The sequence below is a fragment of the Cyprinodon tularosa genome, unplaced genomic scaffold (assembly GCF_016077235.1).
Source record: "Cyprinodon tularosa strain WSP-4 unplaced genomic scaffold, ASM1607723v1 ctg29, whole genome shotgun sequence".
NCBI lineage: Eukaryota > Metazoa > Chordata > Actinopteri > Cyprinodontiformes > Cyprinodontidae > Cyprinodon > Cyprinodon tularosa.
Genome location: NW_024038996.1, coordinates 532,338 through 553,531, shown reverse-complemented (window position 1 = coordinate 553,531; position 21,194 = coordinate 532,338). Strand labels below are relative to the sequence as shown.

Genomic DNA, 21,194 nt, shown 5'->3' with positions numbered 1-21,194 from the left:
AACTGAACTGGACCGTGGCAGACACAACCAAACCTTCTAATCAGGTAGTTAGCAACACAGGGAACCACAACTCTCTCAATTCCTTTTAAATTACTCTGTGCACCTGTGTTTTTCTAGTAACAGATAGTCATTTGGGTCATTGGGTGCCCAAAGATGGGCAAGAAGCTGAGTACAAAGAGCTGGTACCCGCTTTTTGGCATGGTGTGGAAACAATCATCTAATCCTGAATGTCAACAAAACAAGGGAGATGACTGTAGATTTCATTAGAAACAGGAACAAAATGAATCCAATTAACCTGAAGGGAGAACAGGTGGAGGTGGCTGAGGAATATAAATTCCTTGATGTTCACCTGGACAACAAACTTGACTGGAGACGCAACTGTAAAGCCGTCTACAACAAAAGACAAAAGAACTTCATAAGGAAGCTTAGGTCCTTCAGTGTTTGCAACAAGATGCTACATATCTTATTTGTTGTGTGATCTCTTCCTTCATCATCTGCTGGTGTAACAGCATTAGCGGAAATTACGTAAAAAAGCTAAACAAGTTGATAAAAAGGTCTGCTGTCACCACAACTGTAGCGGCTACTACAACCACCTTTCTGACTGCCCCAGCAGAGTCTCGCCGGGGGTAGGACGAGTGACCTGCAAGCAGTATTTGGCTCGAACACGACTTTGGAAGTCGAGGTGCTCTGGTGTATGAACACTGCAGTGAAGCACCACTCTTTTGCATCCAACGATGGTGTTACTAAGTTATTTCAGACATTGTTTCCTGATTCTGTTATAGCCTAATCTTTCACCTGTGGAAACGACAAAACCAGCTACATTATAAAATTTGGACTTGCCCCTCACTTAAAAAACATGCTGATTTCTACAGTCAACAAGGCAGGACCATTTGTTTTAATGTTTTATGTAAGTCGGAACCAGTCGACAAAAAGTAAACAACTAGATGTTCATGTGCGGTTGTGTCCACTCCCTTTATCTCGGATCACAGTTCATGGGACACTCAAAGACACAGGACCTCCTTCAACATTTCAATGTAAGTATAGTTACGCTTTCACAAATAGACAGTTCAAATATTGTAGACCATTTCTCATACACATTTAATGCAACACAAAGTGCTTTGCAAATTATTGAAAATATGCAATGATATGAAAATATGCAATGACAAAAAAAGATAATTTAAAACAGTTTAAACATTGACAACCCACTCGCACCTTGTGTTATATGCGCACACAGAGTCATACAGGCAGACATTGACTCACACATACAAGCCCATGCACAGAAACAAACGCACCCAAAAATGTGGAAACCTTGATGTTTATGGAATTATGTTTAGATAAATTAGGAATTATTAAGTCAACATTCTATGTTTTTATTGCAAATCTAAGATGAGATATGTTGATTATTTCTCAGTGAATCTTATAACTTTGAGATGATGCTTTAAATGGCTGTTTTTGTTTTATTAATCAAAAAAGAAAACTTACAATAACCAATAACTTTAAAATGTTTGCATGGTGTCAAATCATTTTAATAATTTTTTTCCCCCCTTGGGAATGTGTGCACCTGTTAGACCTGAAGAATCTCCTTTCCATTAGCATGGACGGGCCAAATGTGAACTTTAAGTTTCTCCATGACTCTTAGCGGATAGGAATGTTAAGGATAGCTTAAAACCAAGGTTTAGCACTACTTTATGTTAGTATGAATAAGCTGTATTCTCACTACATTTGACTCTTAATAGGAGTTGAAGCTTTATTGACTACTTCTCTGTAAACAAGGAAGTGGAAATCTGCAACATAACTGAACAAACTGTTGAGGCCCAGAGACTAGTCTGTGACCAGGTCAGAACTTGTGGGGGTGTTCTCAAAGTGCCACTCACTAAAGAACTACTGGCTTCTGTAGCCTCAGCCAGGACAAAATACAGGATGTACCTCGATGAAGAGAGGAGGAAGCAAGAGGGTGCAATTGGTGGATTTGAAAGAAAGCAGTGCAGGATGATCTAGAAGCACTGAGAAAGAAAAAAGCTGTGTTGATGGAGGTGTGCGCCAGCCTTCAGAAGGATGCTGATGAACTTGCTGAGAAAGCTGAAAACAAAGCAGACACACTCATGGCTAAAAGGATTACCAAATCAAATACTCTGAGGAGGAGACACAAGGGGAAATGCCTTGAACTCAAAAACGTTGAACAGAGTTGCAGCAAAAAGGAAACGAGCTAAAACTTTTGCAGTATTAAGCTTACACAGTTATTAAAGATTATCATTTTCAAACGGTTACAATTGTTTCTGTGTGTGTGTGTGTGTGTGTGAACATGTATACAGTATGTGCACAGTTCGACATGGGCATTAAAATAGATAAAGTAACATTAAAAAGCATTAAACTAGATTAGCTTATACCTGCAGAAACCCTGTTATTAAAAGTAACTGTTACTTCATAAATCAAAGTAATCACAACATATTTTTGATAACCTTGTAAACTTAACTGTTTTATGTAAGTCAGAGTAGCTATTGGATTTTACAGTGTAGGATAAAAAAAAGTATTCCTCACCCTCCATGGGCAGCCTCCCTTTTTCTCCTCCAAGCTTGGGTTTTATACCATGGGACTGGGAGCTTAAGGGGTTCTACACAGTATCTTTGTGTTTCTAGAACTGCATGTTTCTGGACCCAGACGTCTGATGTATTTCCAGGGATCTGCTGTAACCAGTGCTCAAGTTTGGGGGTCACTGCCCTGAGTGCCCCTATGACCAGGGGCACCACTGATGTCTTGACCTTCAAGGTTTTCTTCAGCTTTTCTCTGAGACCCTTGTATTTCTATAGTTTCTAATGTTCCTTTTTCCTGATGTTGCGGTATTGCTATGTCAACCACAACAGCTTTCCTTTGCTTTTTTATTCACCACCACAATGTCCGGTTGGTTTGCAGTTACCATTCGTTTCCATCGGTATCTGGAAGTCCCACAGGATTTTGGCTCAGGTCATTCTCTACCATCTTTTGAGCTGTTTCCCCCTTTATCTTTTGGGTACTCTGCACTGATGTTCTTGTACAGTATTCCAGCCACTTGGTTATGGCGCTCCATGGAAGCTTTCCCTGCTATCATCTTACATGTGCCACTGGAACAAGTAGGAAATGGGCGAGATGCAAGACCAGGGGGCTCTTTTAAAATATATATATATACATTATAAATATAATGATGTGTGCCCTTTTAGCTTTAACCTTTAAAGTATTAATTCATTGGGCTTTTATGAACAACAAAATTATATTTTTGTACTGTAAAACGTTTTATATAAAAATAATACTATAAATATAAAAATAGGTTAATAAAATAAAAAAAATAGAAAATCTATACTGTAATCTGAGTATGTAGTTTTGATAACTACACAGTTTCTTCAAAAATAAATGAAATTACTTTTATTCATGTGATATTTGAACCTGTGTGGTTTATTGCCTTTTGCATTGCCACCAGCACATCTGGATTTGACCATTACAAGACAGATAATGCTATTTTATTCAATTCTATTTTGTATAAGAAAGACTTATTAAACCCAAATCTATCTGAAATAGCAGGTAATAATTGTTGCAAAATTCTGCATCTGCTGGCTTTCATCTAGACACATATTTAATACACTCATAGGTTATTTTTTATACTATGTAAGTGTAGTGTTGAGGACAGCTTTATCATTTGCAAATGTCCAAAAGGACAGGACTTTAGAATTAGCAAACAGGTGATATGTTGACATCAGTGTCTGTGTTTACACTTAATAGGGTGTCAAGAAGAAACTCTGGGAAACATGTGTTTCACAAGTTGTGATTACAAGGGAATCTTTTTTTTCTTTTCCCTCAAAATATAATTTGTGCAGAAAACATACGAAAAAAAAAAAAAAAAAAGACTAGTAATTTTGGTTAAAAAAGTAGTAAATACCCTCATACCTAAATACAATTTTAGAATAAACAATTCATGCAACTTACTTATTGTGCTAAAGGATTAGCTGCTTTTCACAGAAGCAAAACATAATATTTTAACTTCAGTTCTAACTCAGCTTTTCACTGACTTTTTAAGATCTTTATTTGATAGCTGTTGCTACATCCTCAGGTTGTTGAACTAAGTTAACAAACACTCTCTCACACACAGGGTCAGTCTAAACAGTCATCCTCTAACTGGTAAGAGATATGACAAGATATATGTGATTACAGCCAGAACCAGGAGAAAAAATAGGTTTTTAATAATGGATTTAGCTAAATTGCATAGTTTGTTTTGATCATAAAACCTTAATCAGAAGAGGATTTGTAACTGATATTTACTGTATGGACAAAGGTAATATACTGTCTCGTTCTTACATTATAGAATCATGAAGCTGGTCATTTTAACAATGCTGTTTGGGTTCGGGGTCATGCAACACAACCCCAACTTTCAACACGGAAGAACAACAATTGTCCAACTATTCGAGTGGCGCTGGTCCGACATTGCTGCTGAGTGTGAGCGCTTCCTAGCTCCTAAAGGGTTTGGTGGTATTCAGGTTAGTTGAACTAAATACAGTATTAGTGTGTAGAATGTTCTGGTTTCAGGAAAAACAAAACCGTCTTTTTTCTGTTAATATTAGAGTATAGCAACTTGTATGCAGTTTATCTTGCAGAGGTTATATACTGTTTATGAGTAGCTGTGGAAGATTACACACAAGGCAGGAAAAGTAAAAAATCAAAAGAGAGTCAATGCTAACAGCACCTCGTTTTGGATTATATAGAAAGTGAAATCTGGTTATCCAAAAGTTAACATACATAAGAATTGTTTACAATTCTTCCTTTGATGCAGATACAGGTAAATTGGAAAATATTTTTTTTCATATAGTTTCACCTGCTTCTAGCAGGCCCAACACACCCAAATCTCCCAGCCCTTGAAATTTTTTTCTGCATCAATTTTTGGGATTTGGCAGTATTTTATATATATACAGTACAGACCAAAAGTTTGGACACACCTTCTCATTCAAAGAGTTTTCTTTATTTTCATGACTTTGAAAATTCTAGACTCACACTGTGAAACAACTGAAAATATGTCTTTAATTCTAGGTTCTTCAAAGTAGCCACCTTTTGCTTTGATTACTGCTTTGTGCACTCTTGGCATTCTGTTGATGAGCTTCAAGAGATAGTCACTTGAAATGGTTTTCAGTTCACTGGTTTAATAAGTAGGATTTCTTGCTTTATAAATGGGGTTGGGGCCAATCAGTTACTTTGTACAGAAGTTAGGTGGATACAGCACGCTCTTCTTTGCTGTCACATGCTGGGGCAGTGGGTTGAGGGTAGCTGAAAACAACAGACTGAACAAACTGATCAAGAGGACCAGCGATGTTGTCGGGGAGCAGCTGGACACCCTGACCACCGTGGCAGAGAGGATTATGCTGTCTAGGTTTCAGTCCATCTTAGACAATGATCCCCATCCTCTCCATGACACACTGGTCCAGTAGACGAGCTCCTTCAGCAGAAGACTACTCTTACCCAGATGCACCACACAGCGCCACAGGAAATAATTCCTACCTGTGGTCATCAATCTCTATAACACCTCCCTCAAGTGATTCAGACCCTATTCAGACATATGCATAGATAGACATACATATATATATACAGAGGAGCTATATGTGTATATATTTTATCTCTCTTTATTCTTATTTTTTTTTTATCTTTATTATATTGTGTAGTTGGATGTATATATATATATATATATATATATATATATATATAAATATATATATATATATATATATATATAAAAACTGTAACTGGAGCGTGTAACAAAAGTAATATCTGATTCTGATCTGATTCTGATAGTCCTATTGAATAGACTGTTAGAATTTGTATTATGACAATAAAAAAGCAGCTAAATAAAGCTAAGAAACATGAGTGACCATTATAAGTTTAAGAAATTATGGTCATTCAGTTCGAAAAATTTGGAGCCCTCATTTATTTCTTAACAGGACAATGACCCCAAACACAGGCTGTGTAAGGGCTATTTGACCACGAAGGAGAGTGATAGGGCGCTGCGCCAGATGACCTGGCCTCCACAATCACCGGACCTGAAACCTATCAAGATGGTTTGGGGTGAGTTGGACCACAGAGTGAAGGCAAAAAGGCCAACAAGTGTTAAGCATCTCTTGGAACTCCTTCAAGACTGTTGGAAGACCATTTCAGGTGACTACCTCTTGAACCTCATCAAGAGAATGCCATGAATGTGCAAAGCAGTAACCAAAGCAAAAGGTGGCTACTTTGAAGAACCTAGAATATAACACATATTTTGAGTTCTTCCACACTTTTAATTCCACATGTTTATTCATAGTTTGATGCCCTCTTCAAATGAAAAGGTGTGTCTAAACTTTTAGTCTGTACTATATCTATCTATCTATCTATCTATCTATCTATCTATCTATCTATCTATCTATCTATCTATCTATCTATCTATCTATCTATCTATCTATCTATCTATCTATCTATCTATCTATCTATCTATCTATCTATCTATCTATCTATCTATCTATCTATCTATCTATAGATAGATAGATAGATAGATAGATAGATAGATAGATAGATAGATAGATAGATAGATAGATAGTATACTTTTAATTAACAATATTTAAGAGCCCAGATTACAGATCTTTTGGTCTAATATGATAACTATATTTCTAATATATTGCACAGATTTCTCCTCCAAATGAACATATTGTTCTGAATGAGCCATGGCAACCGTGGTGGCAAAGATATCAACCTATAAGTTACAACTTGTGCTCCAGATCTGGCAACGAAGAGGAATTTATAGACATGGTGACCAGGTGCAACAATGTTGGGGTAATGAACGTTTCAGTTGCAATCTGAAAAAAATATCAGTACATTATCTTCTGGTAAACTTTGGACACTAATAGACAATTTGTATCAAAAGTCTTTTGTCACAATATTTCTTGTTTGTTTATTTATATCAATTTATTAACTAAAAGAATTGCAAGCAGTCAAACATTATGCATTATATTAAGGTTTATGTTCAAATACACAAAATAAAATGCATGCTATTGCTAACAGGTAAACATTTATGCGGACGTTGTTATCAATCATATGTCTGGAAGTAGTGGTGGAGAAGGAAATCATTCATCATGTGGAAGTTGGTTTAGCGCCAGCAAGAAGGACTTTCCAAGTGTTCCATACTCTGCTTGGGACTTCAATAGTAACAAATGCAAAACTAGAAATGGTGACATTGAAAACTATGGAGATATTTTTCAGGTAAAACTTTGCTTGACCAATTTTAATTATCAGAAAATACTCTTATTAAAAGATCCAAAGAACATTATAAAAAAATATGTCATTTGTCACTCTGGCAAAAATGTTTAAACATGGTCCTGTAACATCCAAGACACCAGTGAGATAATTTGATAGATTTTATGATGATATATGCATTGATTGTTTTAGGTACGGGACTGCCAACTGGTCAGTCTTTTGGACCTTGCTTTGGAGAAAGATTATGTCAGAAGTAAAGTGGCTGAATACATGAACAGGTTGATTGATTTAGGTGTCGCTGGATTCAGAATGGATGCCTGCAAACATATGTGGCCAGGCGACCTGGAAAATGTTTATGGTCATCTCCACAACCTCAGTTTAAGATGGTTTCCCAATGGATCAAGACCCTTTATCTTTCAGGAGGTAACTTTTATTTATTGGAATAAACTTGCTCTGGAACATAGAGAAACCTTAAATGTCTAATGAGGTTACATGGTATATTATGTTATGGGCATAAGTAACTACTTTTGCTTGAACAAAGGTAATCATAATGAACAGCCATTCAGACTAGAAATGTTTTGAGTAAGAATGACGTTTTAAATATTCTTATGAGATAGGCAAGCTATGGAATGAAATTGCAATCTGACATTTATGCCAGCTTCATGCATGCATGAAAATACAATTCAGGACCAACTTTTTCTTAATAAGATAAGCTGACCGAAGGACACAATTGCAAGTCTTCGCTAAAGTTATGTATTTCAACTTTGAGCAGCTATATGGTGTCAGATACTTATTGGTACGCTTACATGACACGTTTTGGTTCAATTGGCCATTGAATTCTGATTACTTACATCCATAAAAAAGTGACAATCTTACTATTTTAGTTTTTTAATTGTAATATATATCAGTGTGATCTGGGAATTGTGTGCATATAAACATAGCTTATTTTGTGTGAACAACTATTTGCCTTTCATCTGTTATGAATATATTGTCACACTCGCATATTTCAGATCATTTATAGGAAACAAATCCATCTTGCCATCTTCTTTCCCACACTTATAGCAGATTGGGTTGCTGTTACATGTCATAGAGGGAAACACGGGCATTCCTCTCCCAAGCAACAAGCTCCAGTTAGTTTTTGGGGATACCAATCCTTTACCAAGCCAAAAAAGCTATATCGTTCTTACAGCCAGTTGTGACTCTGCTCTCCAAGTCTCCTTCAAGTGGAATATATCTGGCACCCCTTGAAAGGAGGTGCCCAGAAGGCATCTTAATCAGATACTATAACAATCTCGTCTGTTTTTTACAGTATGTAGAGGAGCAGAGCCCCTTTTCTCAGCTCCCTTAAGATGTTGTGTGTTTGCCCCCATGAGCTATTTCAATTTTGAATCTCAATCTTTTATTTATTAAGATCTCACAAGACAACCACAAAACAGTTGCCTTGTTTTTATAAAATATGTTTTTAAAAAAAATAAATAAATCCAGGAGCTTTTTCTGTCGGCTTGCACTACAGCAAGCTGTAGTTGGAGTTCTAATCCAGTTTCAATTTTCTAATTGAATACTAAGGGGGCTAAACCCCCCCTTTGAATTTGTATTCACAATTTGTATTGTATTGGTAAACTTCATAATTGTTGATAATTTTTTACATTAAATGGGTGTTAAAATTCACTTGATATCAAAAGCATGACATTGGATGAGTATGACATGGGATGCAATCTCCCCTCTGCTCTGTAGCAGTAGGAAGCTGCTCAATGCAAAATATCTGTTTAGGTAACCAGCGAGAAAGTAAGGCCTTGATTGGACACATTGTAATAATTACAAAATCCAAGCATTATTGCACTGTTTGCATCTTGTTAAAGTTTTGTTTGTTTATTGCAGGCAATTACTTGGTATGTCAGGGTCATAAAACATGTCCTGGAAAAGGAGAGAAGGGCTGATTTTCTCTATATGTAATGTGTTTCAACATTTTTTATATATGTTAGGTTTGGATGCTTTAGGTTTGGATTTAATGAACAGAATTGGGCCTCCCCAATTTCAGGGACTAGCTGCTATCACAGTTTCTAACCCATATGCAAACAAATACCTAATTGTTGATCTCTTGGGTTGTTGCGTATGGGCTATTTGAATTAGTATTTGTGTTTATGGAATGTATTCCAGGATCCAGTTGTAGTTGCTTGGGAGCTGAATCTGCAATATTCTCACTCTATTCAGTGATGGCTTTTCCATTTTAACAAAATTGGCTTCTTACATCTCCCTTTTGAACCTATCTGTCCTATCTATTTCTTTGAGTTGAAATGCAAATGTTGGTCTAAATTTGTAGGATTCAGGTAAAACCTCAACATTAAAGCTACAGTGTGTAATAATTACAGGGATATACAGTCAGAAATGTAATATATTATACATAACTATGTTATTTATCATCATCTACGAGCTCAGCCTCTTAACCTTAATATTTGCGTTGCCTTAGAATTTGTTATTTATAATTACATAGGAGCGGGTCTCGCAGCCATGGAGGCAGACATCTTTGCGCTACGGCAGCGCAGAGCCAACAAACTAGCGATTGCGAGATCGCCCATTACGCTCGAAAGTAACTACGGCAAGTTGAGAGAGATGAACTGAGACGGTACTGAACACACAGACTAATGAAATACTATCTGTAAAATTATCTATGTAAACAAACCTCATCACTTGAGAAGGTAGGTGATGCGGACGTCGTGGAAGACATTTTGTCCCATAACGCTCGCCGTACTGTTGGGGGGGAGAAGCGGTGGGGGGGGGATGTTCATGTTGCTGCGGTCTGCAGTCTGGACGTTAGATGTCGCTGAAAATTACACACTGTAGCTTTAAGACTCCCATTTTCCTCAATTAGCACAGCACAGATCAGAGAGGGCAACGTGTTATACTTGGCATCTTCTCTGCTGAACTTGATGTAGTTGGTAAATGCCTTAACTACCTGGGTTTGGATTTTGACACCAAAAGCCAATGGCATCCACATATCTGAAACAGTGAGTTGGTTGTGTTCCCTTGCAGTACATTACCAAAACCCTATACTTTCTATACTGCTTCGTAGATACGTAAAACAACCCAGGTAATTGGATATGTTTAACAACAATAATGATTCACTGCAGCACACTTGAAATACACCTTGGCATGTAAGAGTATATTTTGCTTATTAGGTTATTAAAGAGAAGGGAGCCTAATGACGTAAATGCAAACATACAGGTGCTGGTCATAAAATTAGAATATCATGAAAAAGTAGATTGATTTCAGTAATTCCATTTAAAAAGTGAAACTTGTATATTATATTCATACATTACATACAAACTCATATATTTCAGATGTTTATTTTGTTTAATTTTGATGATTACAAATGACAACAAATGAAAATCTCAAATTCATCATATCAGAAAATTAGAATATTACTGAAGACCAATAAAAACAAAGGCTTTATAGAAATGTTGGCCAACTGAAAAGTATGAACATGAAAAGTATGAGCATGTACAGCACTCAGTATTTAGTTGGGCCTCCTTTGGCCTGTATTACTGCAGCAATGCGGTGTGGCATGGAGTCGATCAGTCTGTGGCACTGCTCAGGTGTTATGATAGCCCAGGTTGCTCTAATAGTGGCTTTTAGCTCTTCTGAATTGTTGGGTCTGGTGTATTGCATCTTCTTCTTCACAATACCCCATAGATTTTCTATGGGGTTAAGGTCAGGAGAGTTTGCTGGCCAATTAAGAACAGGGATACCATGGTCCTTCAACCAGGTACTGGTAGCTTTGGCACTGTGTGCAGGTGCCAAGTCCTGTTGGAAAATGAAATCTGCATCTCCAAAAAGTTGGTCAGCTGCAGGAAGCATGAAGTGCTCTAAAACTTCCTGGTATGTGGCTGCGTTGACCCTGGACCTCAGAAAACACAATGGACCAACACCAGCAGATGACATGGCACCCCAAACCATCACTGACTGTGGAAACTTTACACTGGACTTCAAGCAACGTGGATGAAGTGCCTCTCTTCTTTTCCTCCAGACTCTGGGACCATGATTTCCAAAGGAAATGCAAAATTTACTTTCATCAGAGAACATGACTTTGGACCACTCACCAGCAGTCCAGTCCTGTTTCTCTTTAGCCCAGGCAAGACGCTTCTGACGCTGTCTGTGGTTCAAGAGTGGCTTGACACAAGGAATGCGACAGCAGAAACCCATGTCTTTCATACGTCTGTGTGTGGTGGTTCTTGAAGCACTCACTCCAGCTGCAGTCCACTCTTTGTGAATCTCCCCCACATTTTTGAATGGGTTTTGTTTCACAATCCTCTCCAGGGTGCGGTTATCTCTCTTGCTTGTACACTTTTTTCGACCACATCTTTTCCTTCCCTTCGCCTCTCTATTAATGTGCTTGGACACTGAGCTCTGTGAACAGCCAGCCTCTTTAGCGATGACCTTTTGTGTCTTGCCCTCCTTGTGCAAGGTGTCGATGGTCGTCTTTTGGACAACTGTCAAGTCAGCAGTCTTCCCCATGATTGTGTAGCCTATAGAACTAGACTGAAAGACCATTTAAAGGCTTTTGCAGGTGGTTTGAGTTAATTAGCTGATTAGAGTGTGGCACCAGGGGCCATCAATTTTGAACCTTTTCACAATATTCTAATTTTCTGATATGATGAATTTGAGATTTTCATTTGTTGTCATTTGTAATCATCAAAATTAAACAAAATAAACATCTGAAATATATGAGTTTGTATGTAATGTATGAATATAATATACAAGTTTCACTTTTTAAATGGAATTACTGAAATCAATCTACTTTTTCATGATATTCTAATTTTATGACCAGCACCTGTAAGTAATGCCAGAGAGGCTTTAATCCAAATTTAAACCATAGAGGGAGTGGGTTAAAATTATGGTAAAAATTATGGTTTGCAGAAAAATATTAGGTCCTATAAAGTGCTACCAGAAAATAAGACTAAAAACACTTTTATGAAGGTATTACTTAAGAACATGGCTAGATAAGACCCAACATATTTGTTTATTCCTGTAGATTGGTGCTCAATAGTCAGCCATAGGAGCCACAGGAAAGTGTGGCAGCAAAAAAAACAGCATGACATGTCAGACCTAGAAAGAAGAAGAACACACGCAAGCAAATATGGGAAAATTAAAAACATGAAAAATGTTGCAAAACATAAAGACATGAAATAAATTATGTGACTCTGAACATTAGTAGATTTCTGACTGTGTTTTTTTTGTTTTGCCCTAGGTTATTGATCTCGGAGGAGAGGCCATCTCTTATAGTGAGTACATACATCTAGGGAGAGTGACTGAGTTTAAATATGGTGCAAAACTTGGAAATATCTTTAGAAAATGGAACGAAGAGAAACTGTTTTATACAAGGTATGTTTATTTCGTCTGATGGGCCAAGATTTATTAAGATTATTATGAATGGCCAGCAATAAACACGTTTAGTTCACATTTAGCATATTTAACATCAAGTTTGGTTTATGGGCTTGTGTGCATACATGTACTGTAGAACTGATACATACTCTAGTATATATTATTGAGCAATAGCGATAGCAGTAAACAAATAATGAATATAATTTTTAATTGAAATATTGATTCCAATCAACAGCAAACTTAGAAATTGGCTAGCATTTCTTCAAAAACATTTTTTTATTCTTTATTATCTTCACCACTGTGTATGGTGTTATCCTTTGTTTTTTTAATCCTTTGACCAGGACTTGGGGAGAAGGTTGGGGCTTCATGTCTGATGGCAATGCTGTTGTTTTTGTTGATAACCACGACAACCAAAGAGGTCATGGTGCTGGTGGTTCAGCGATCATCACTTTCTGGGACTCCAAACTCTACAAGATGGCCGTCGGCTACATGCTTGCTCACCCCTATGGAGTGGCCAGGATCATGTCTAGCTACCGCTGGAACCGGAATTTTGTTAATGGAAAAGTAAAATCTTCTGACTTCAGAAAATCCCAATATTTTTATAATGATTTTGTGTTAAACATATTTCTGCAAAATAATAGGATCAGAATGACTGGATGGGCCCTCCAGCCAACACTAATGGATCCACTAAGTCTGTCCCTGTCAACTCTGACCAGACTTGTGGAGATGGATGGGTATGTGAGCACAGATGGCGTCAGATCACGTGAGTTCCTAAAAAAAGCTTCTAACCTTACAAACAGAACATGATTTTTTCTATTGCTGATGAAAGTAAAGCAGCACTTTCAACATGGGGTAAATAGTAATGATTTTTTTTTCATCTATTATGAAGGAATATGGTCATTTTTCGAAATGTGGTAAAACAACAGCCACAAATCAGTTGGTGGGATAATCAGAGCAACCAGGTTGCCTTTGGACGTGGTGACCTTGGTTTTATTGTTTTTAACAATGATGACTGGTAAGGCTTCACATTTTTTACACTTTATATACACTATATTGCAAAAATTATTCCCTCACTGACTTACATATAAGGTTAAAAGACATCCAATTCCTAATCCATAGAGGTTCAGTATTACTTGGGTCCACCTTTTGCAGCTAGAGACTTTATTCTCCTTTGGAAAGGCTGTCTACTAGGTTTAAGAGTGTGCTTATGAAAATTGTTGATCATTCTACCAGAAGTGCATTTGTGAGGTCACAGACTAATGTAAAACTGGAAGGCCTAGCTCTTAGTTTCTACTCTAAAACATCCCAAAGGTGTTCTATCAGATTGAGTCATCTGTGCAAACAGGTAAAGTTCATCCATGCCCTCATGGACTTTGCTTTGTGCACTGGTACACAGTCATTTTGGAAGAGGAAGGGGCCAGTTCCAAACTATTCCCACAAAGTTGAGAACACAGACTTCCACTGGGAAAGAAATGCTTATCCCATCTCCTGAAAAACAACACCGCTGTCCCCCTCTACCAAATACATTGCAAAATTACTCAGACAAGTACAGTTCTCCTGGCAACCTCCAAACCAAGAGTATTTAATCAAATATCCAGATGGAGAAGTGTGATTCATCACTCCAGAAAATGCATCTTCACTGGTCTGGTTGTCTACTTACTTGATGCTTTACACCAGTGGTCTCCAACCCTGGTCCTCAAGATCTACTGTCCTACAGATTTTAGATGCATCCCTACTTCAACACAGCTGAATCAAATGATTGATTACCTTTTCAAGCCATTCATTTAATTCAGCTGTGTTGAAGCAGGGATGCATCTAAAATCTGTAAGACAGTAGATCTTGAGGACCAGGGTTGGAGACCACTGCTTTACACCAATGCATGCAACATTTTGCATTGCACTTGTTGATGTATGGCTTGGATGCAGCTGCTCGACAATGGAAACCCATTCCATAAAGCTCTAATTCTTGAGCTAATCTTAAGACCACCTGAAGTTTGAAAATCATGCATACCACACATTTCACCCTAACAATCATGTCAGCCAATTCATGCATGGGGAGAACATGAGAGCTGGGGAATCAGAACAATTAAGAGCTCATAAAACAAATCAATGATATGGTGACTCTCATATAATCTTGTCTTTGCCTTTAGGGACCTTGATGTGACCCTGAACACTGGTATGTCTGGTGGCACTTACTGTGATGTCATTTCGGGTCAGAAGGATGGCAACAAATGCACTGGAAAACAGATCATTGTTAGCAAAGATGGAAACGCCCACTTCAAGATTAGTAACACTGATGAAGACCCCTTTATTGCTATACATGCAGAATCCAAGCTTTAAAAAGTAGCATAGTCTTTGATCATAATGATATGTTCATAGACCAATCATTATACGCATTAATCAGCTGCACACTTAATTATGAGGTGTAGCAGCAATTGTAAGAGGTGGAAGTTTTATATTCAACTTCTTCACTGGAGACTGAGAGAATGAAAGGAAGAGAGGTAGGTCAACGGTCAATATCCAGACCAAATACCTAATAAATAAAACAATAACTTTCATGTCTCATGATCCATTGACACAAAATAAGTGCCAAATTTAGAATAGAAAGTTAATTTAGATAGAAAGAGGAGACATTCTCATTTTTTGTACAAGTCTAATGCATGTTCTATTTTCATAATTTTCCTTTTTAAAGTTAATGTTTTTCTCCTGATAGCTTTCAAGTAATGTAACTAAATATATTATTTACCAAAACTAGGAGTTTGTTCAATTCCTCGTCTCTTGCTTCCCTCGAGTATTTCCCTGACGTTTTTGGATTTTGTTTGGTTTTCAGCATTTTTTGTATTTTTCTGGATTTTTGCCTCAGTTGCCTGTTAGTCCTTATCAAATCAGCAAAACTCACTTCTGCCTCCTCAGTTTTGCATCTGGGTCTTCAAAGCTTCCACCCGACCTCACAGTAATTATCTTTAGTTAAATGATTAAAACTGGCTATTTGCTCACTTAGCAGGCGTTATCAACCGCTTTCCTATGTGCCTGGATGTCTTGAACTGGCTGTTAAAATCTAAGATGTCTTTACCATCATTAAAGCTTAATAACGTGGGTTATTAAGCTCTTAACACCCACCTCATTTGAAGAAATGCTCGCCTGTTTTGCACACCCAAATGGAAAAGCAAATAAAGAACTGTAAGCGTGTGTGATATATCATTTGAAAGCTAGAAACCTTATAGTTTCTGAAAATAGTGTGCATAAAACACAGTCTAAGCTGCACTGGTGCAAACATGACTCAAAGTTGTTTCTTTTATTCTCAAAAATAATAGGTCTTTTTTGAACATCAGAAAGACATGATTGAGAATAGAATAGGCATGTCTCATTTCTTCTACGTCATGTCAACCATAAATGCTACAACAGTTCCAGAGCTGTGGGGCTTTGGACCTTTGGAGTCACCAGTGTCTCCAGAATTCCCCTGATGTGCCAGATTGTGCCAAATTATGTCAAAGTGTGCCAAATGCTTTTACTCAACTATTTGACCCTAAAATAACACTGAAGCATTTTGATGCCCACAAAGCATTTATGAAGCAGGAAGTTTTCTACTTTTTTTTTAGAATCAGTACATATATATAAAAAAGTATCATTTATTAACCTGAAATAACATAAAAATCAATAAAAAATAGTGAAACTGCTGCTTTTCAGGCTTAAATAAGCTCCAGGGCCTTTTCTGAGCTGTATATATATATATTTTTTTTTTCCGGCCAAAGGCATTGTAATAAAACAAAATCCAAACTTCAAAAATATCGGAGCATTGTTAGTATTCAGCTTCCTACTGTGCACATTGATCCAGCCTCAGCAGTGTGTTTCACTCTTATGTAAGCCGGTAACGCTAAGCAGAATTATTAATGATTAACCCCAAGGAAAATATTTGTCTCTGTCTATTCAAGTTGTTAACCAAAACAGGTAGGCTCTGCTCTTTTTAGACAATCATTAGAAATGAGAGAATCACACACAAGAAAAGGACAGAACATAAAACAGGAACTGGAGCTGTAATATCAAAACAAACAGTTTGAATGTTTGACATGAACCTCAGCAAAAACAGCTTCAAGATCTCCTTTATTAAACCAAATAATAATAAATATAAATAAATAATTAATAACTATACTTGCCCAGGCAAGATACCTATTATATGATAAAGATCCTTAGTTTGTTTTGGACTCAAGAGAGGAGAAGTGGGTGGATTCTGGTCTGTTTCTGTTGTGAGTGGTGTTTCAGGGATGACTCAACTGCAGAGGATCTGGGTTGTATATCTGCCTCAGCAGTGGTAGAAAAAGTACTTAGAAACGGTACCTAAGTACAAGTACAAATAAACACTCTAGTTAAAGTATCACATTAAAATTTGTACTTAAGTAAAAGTAAAAAAGTACTTGCTCTTAAAAATTGGTAAAGTATTAAAAGTATTTTCTGAATGGACTACAATGTTTCATGATTATTGTGTATACTACTATATGTATATTTTAATGAACAATGCCGTGGATAGTGCATGTATTGTTTTTACCTTCTGTCAAAGTTAAAACTTGCGACTTATAATTTTGGAATATCAGGGATGAACTGAAGTGCAATATCATTAAGTGCAAGAAGGACAACTGATTGCACCTTTTAAAGCGTTTAATTCAACAAAACATATGCCATGTTTAATTTAATCTGAAGTTAGCACATTGCTACAACATCAAACTCACTTTGACAAACAGGCACTCATCTATTCAACTGTGATTTTTTAACCCCAGTTTAATCATGAATTCAGTAGTTTAAAAATACTTTTAATGAGGTCCAGTGTCATGCAACTTTTATGTTTGACTCCGGTTCAAAGCACCAGAATCCAATAATTTGACGATAGATAGAACTCTAAGAACTTCCTATATCATTCAGAAATGTAAAAGTTCCAGGACATGAAACATCAAGGAGAGTGTTCCCCATTTCTGGATCCAGGTTCCTTCCTTTTGGTAGCAGTTGCAATGAGAGCAAGATATTGTTGAGTGATGTGAATTTCAGTCAGAATTTTTACAAATTGGAAAACACTTTACAGAATCAAATTAAGCATTAACAGCTAAGGACATAAATCATGATAATAATTTTGGACATTGAGGATCAATATTCATGTTTCATCCCAAAGGCCCAGATCTCCACAATTAAAAGTCATAATGGCTGACTAATCAGAACACACATTTCTCTGAGTTTCAGAACTTACAGAGTAGGGCTGGCGAGGAAAGTCTCCCTATGTGTGGGCTGCATGGAAGAAAGAAAACCTCTCCTTTACTGTGAGCCTGCCATGCTAAGCTGCCACTGGATGAAAACTCAAACCTTCCAAAATGGACAGAGTTATAAGTGAGGGACAAATTCTAATTGAACAAAATGTCTTTTGATGATTTTGATCATTTCATGTGTTTACTGATGAGTATAGACAAACCTAACAGGATGGATTGCATGGTACGCTATGCTACAGTGATATCTTTTGAGCTGTTGTTGAAGCTTGGACAAGTATTATTTCACTAAGGGTTTAAACACTGATATATCGTTAGTTTTGATATGTTTCTCATACGCTCATTACATTCCGATGATAAAATTATGACCAAAGGTAATTTAATGCAATCCTCATGTCTATTCGCTGCTAGCTCATTCAAACAGGGTAAAGAATCATTTAACTAAAGGTTATTTGTTCCCGATTAAGCAAATCAATAAAACATTACTTGGCCAAATAATGCTTTATTCACCTCATGGATTTGCATTGTCAATTGGATTGAAAACATCTAAATCACTCTAAATTAATGAAAAGTTAATTTGATCACATCCCAAATTCTTCAAGATAAACTTTGGTTTCAAAACACAACATTTCTTCTTAAACTGTGTTCAACCATATTTTTCATTTGTCTTTGATCATAATAGTTTAGTCTAGTTGAGCTTCACTAGTTTTTAGTCAAAAGTTTTTATCTGTAATATGTTTCACTTGGATCTGAATGATTTTTGTTAGTAAACTCCTATTTTTAATGGAAGTTGTGGTGAATTTATTCGGCATATGTGTAGAATTACCTGTTTGACCATGATTTGAGCTCGAGTCACTCATTTATTGGTCTAACACACAGCCAGTATTGCATGAGTTCACAGACAATTTATGACAGTCCGAATAACATCTGTTAAATAACATATTTACCATCCCCACTGAGTTGGGCAATAAACATCTTAAAGTATCAAAACACTCATGTGCTACCCAGCCTTTTTGTTAAGGTCAAGTGTAGTATCTGTTCTTATCAGTTTAACATTTGATATGTCCCCTGTCCGAGGACCATATATTAAATTGCTTTTTGGAAAAGTGAGATGGAACAAGGGCTTGCTCTGCCCACTCTATGCATCAACCTGGTATTGCAGTACTTTAGGGAGTGGCGGCCTAGGGGTTAGGGCATTGTGCTTGGAATCCAGAGATTCTGACTTCAAGCCCCGCTCCCACAGACTGCCACTCTGGGTCCTATAGCAAAGACCCTTAACCCCACACTGCTCCTCCAGCGCCACACAATGGCAGCCCACTGCTCCCCAGGGGAAAGGTTAAATCCAGAGAGTTTATTTTGTTGCTTTGTACTTGTTACAGTGTAATGACAATGCAAAGCTGGAAAAAAACAAACAAAACACAATTCCTTAAAGGGCTGGAGCCCTTTAAATAAGTGGTCTTAAGGTAATCTGTGAAAGGGTGGAGTGGCTGCAGGCTTTTGCTCCAACCACGTAGTTATACATTTATTTGCATCATTCAATCAATATTAATGTCTTCACTTGGCTGGAGCAAAGACCTGCAACCACAGTGGCCCCTTCGTAGATCAGTTTGGGGCAACTATAGAGTAACCATCATTGTTATTCCTTTCATTCTAATATATATTTAATTTGAAATGACTGTAGAGTAAAATGGCTTCTAGCCTCTCAAGCAACTAAGAAATACCTTTATACCTTTAAGTGTAAATAAATTTACACTTAAAGGTATGAAGGACGATCTTTTATTTCCAGGTGGATCATCTAAATAAGTGGTCGTCCTAATTGTCAATCATTCTGGTGATATGTTTACGTAAGGCCATTCTACATGCTCATCCCGTTAGCTGTCTTTTTTGTGCATGCGCACTTTAAGCCGTATATCTGTGTGAAGGAACGGTTTCAGACAATTATTGAAGCTCACATTTCTTACCACGGCTCTTTGAAAATGGCAGAGGGTCGTAGGAGAAAAGTGTCTACGAACTGCATGTGAAGAAAAGAAACGACTCAGAAGAGGTAGATATATCCCAGAATGCGTTGTGCTGAGATCTCTTTGCTGTCACAGAAGCCTGCTGTCGCTATTAGACAGCAGCAACTAATAACAGAGATGGTGCAGGCACCGTGTAGTGAAGGAGGAGTTAGGTGACCAACGGAGCAAAAAGCTGCGATCATCTGTAAGAACTGTCAATTAACTGAGTTTGCTATAAAGTCCACTATATAGTCCCCTCTGTATGTTGAAACAGTAAACTTATGAGCTATGATAACAGCACATTTTAAACAGGGCATGTACAAGAAGAAATGGGCTTGTGCATGCTCTTGCACACGGATATTTTTTTTTTTTTGAAAGGGTGGGTCTTTTAAAAAAATCCTCCACAATACCTATAAGTTAAGAAATAAGTTATTTACACCTGAGTGAAGTTGCCCCCCCTTCTTCAAATCAGACAAAATTGGTGTCAAATGTTTGTGCCGCTATAATTTTAAAGATATAAAGAAATGTTTCTAGAGGTCATCAAAGGTCAACCAGCCACCCCATCTTCTTCAAATCAGACAAAATGGGTGTCAATTAAATCGACTCCGTTTGTGCTGGTTTGTGCAGCAAAAATTGTCATTTGTGCTATTTTGGCTTTTACGATATTAAAGAAAAGGTAAAGGTCAAAAGGTCAAACAGCCCCCCCACATTTATGAAATCAGACAAAATTGGTGTCAAATGTTTGTGCTACGTTTGTGCTGGTTTGTGCAGCAAAAAATTCCGTTTGAGCAGCTTCAGCTTTGAAGATATCAATTACATTTTAAACTTTTTTAAGTCAAGCTTGCTGGTTTGGCTTTGGACATATGACTGAAAACTTAAGGACATACAGGATGACAGAGAAATGGAAAAGTTACACCGTTGCTTGTACCAATTGATCCTTTATTCCCCAAAAATCAGCGGTTTTCCAGCTGCTGCCGCTAGTGGATCTCGTCACCAGTTAACCTATCACACTGGCCCTGAATTTTTTTTACAATGACTGTCTTTAAATGTCGATTTATACCTTAACACAAATGTCCTCAACTTGATGCCAACCAGAAAATATAAATGAACCAAGAATTTTGGCAAAATTTTGACAACAGTGGCTAATCAAGGAAATTTCGCAGGGGTGGCCAGGCAGGGGCCAATGTGTCCTGAGGGGTGGCCAAAAACCAGTTCAGGGCCAACCTATATTAATGAATGAATCAATGAATCTACATTTATATTTCCCAAATAAACCACAGAAGGGAGTGGATTTTCATGAGGCCCTTCCTAATTGTCCTGGTAAACTGTCAGATAGC

At 37.2% G+C, this 21,194-nt stretch overlaps 1 protein-coding gene and 1 non-coding gene across 3 annotated transcripts; both read left to right on the top strand.

The window, feature by feature from the left end:
* Positions 1 to 4,117: 4,117 nt before the first annotated feature.
* LOC119787199 (alpha-amylase-like) lies at positions 4,118 to 15,091 on the top strand. Of its 2 annotated transcripts, XM_038290869.1 has the most exons (10): positions 4,118 to 4,146; positions 4,331 to 4,502; positions 6,670 to 6,816; positions 7,045 to 7,242; positions 7,429 to 7,659; positions 12,482 to 12,615; positions 12,957 to 13,179; positions 13,257 to 13,378; positions 13,505 to 13,630; positions 14,765 to 15,091. In XM_038290869.1, exons 2-10 carry the CDS (start codon positions 4,335 to 4,337, stop codon positions 14,952 to 14,954), a joined length of 1,539 nt encoding a protein of 512 aa, XP_038146797.1. In that variant the 5' UTR covers positions 4,118 to 4,146; positions 4,331 to 4,334; the 3' UTR covers positions 14,955 to 15,091. The 2 variants fall into 2 exon arrangements, with proteins under 2 accessions (XP_038146797.1, XP_038146799.1); XM_038290871.1 differs by lacking the exon at positions 4,118 to 4,146 and having other exon boundaries at positions 4,195 to 4,502.
* Positions 15,092 to 18,856: 3,765 nt separating this feature from the next.
* Positions 18,857 to 19,047, top strand: LOC119787211. The gene has a single exon (XR_005281304.1). It is a non-coding gene; the product is annotated as a U2 spliceosomal RNA (small nuclear RNA).
* Positions 19,048 to 21,194: the final 2,147 nt, after the last annotated feature.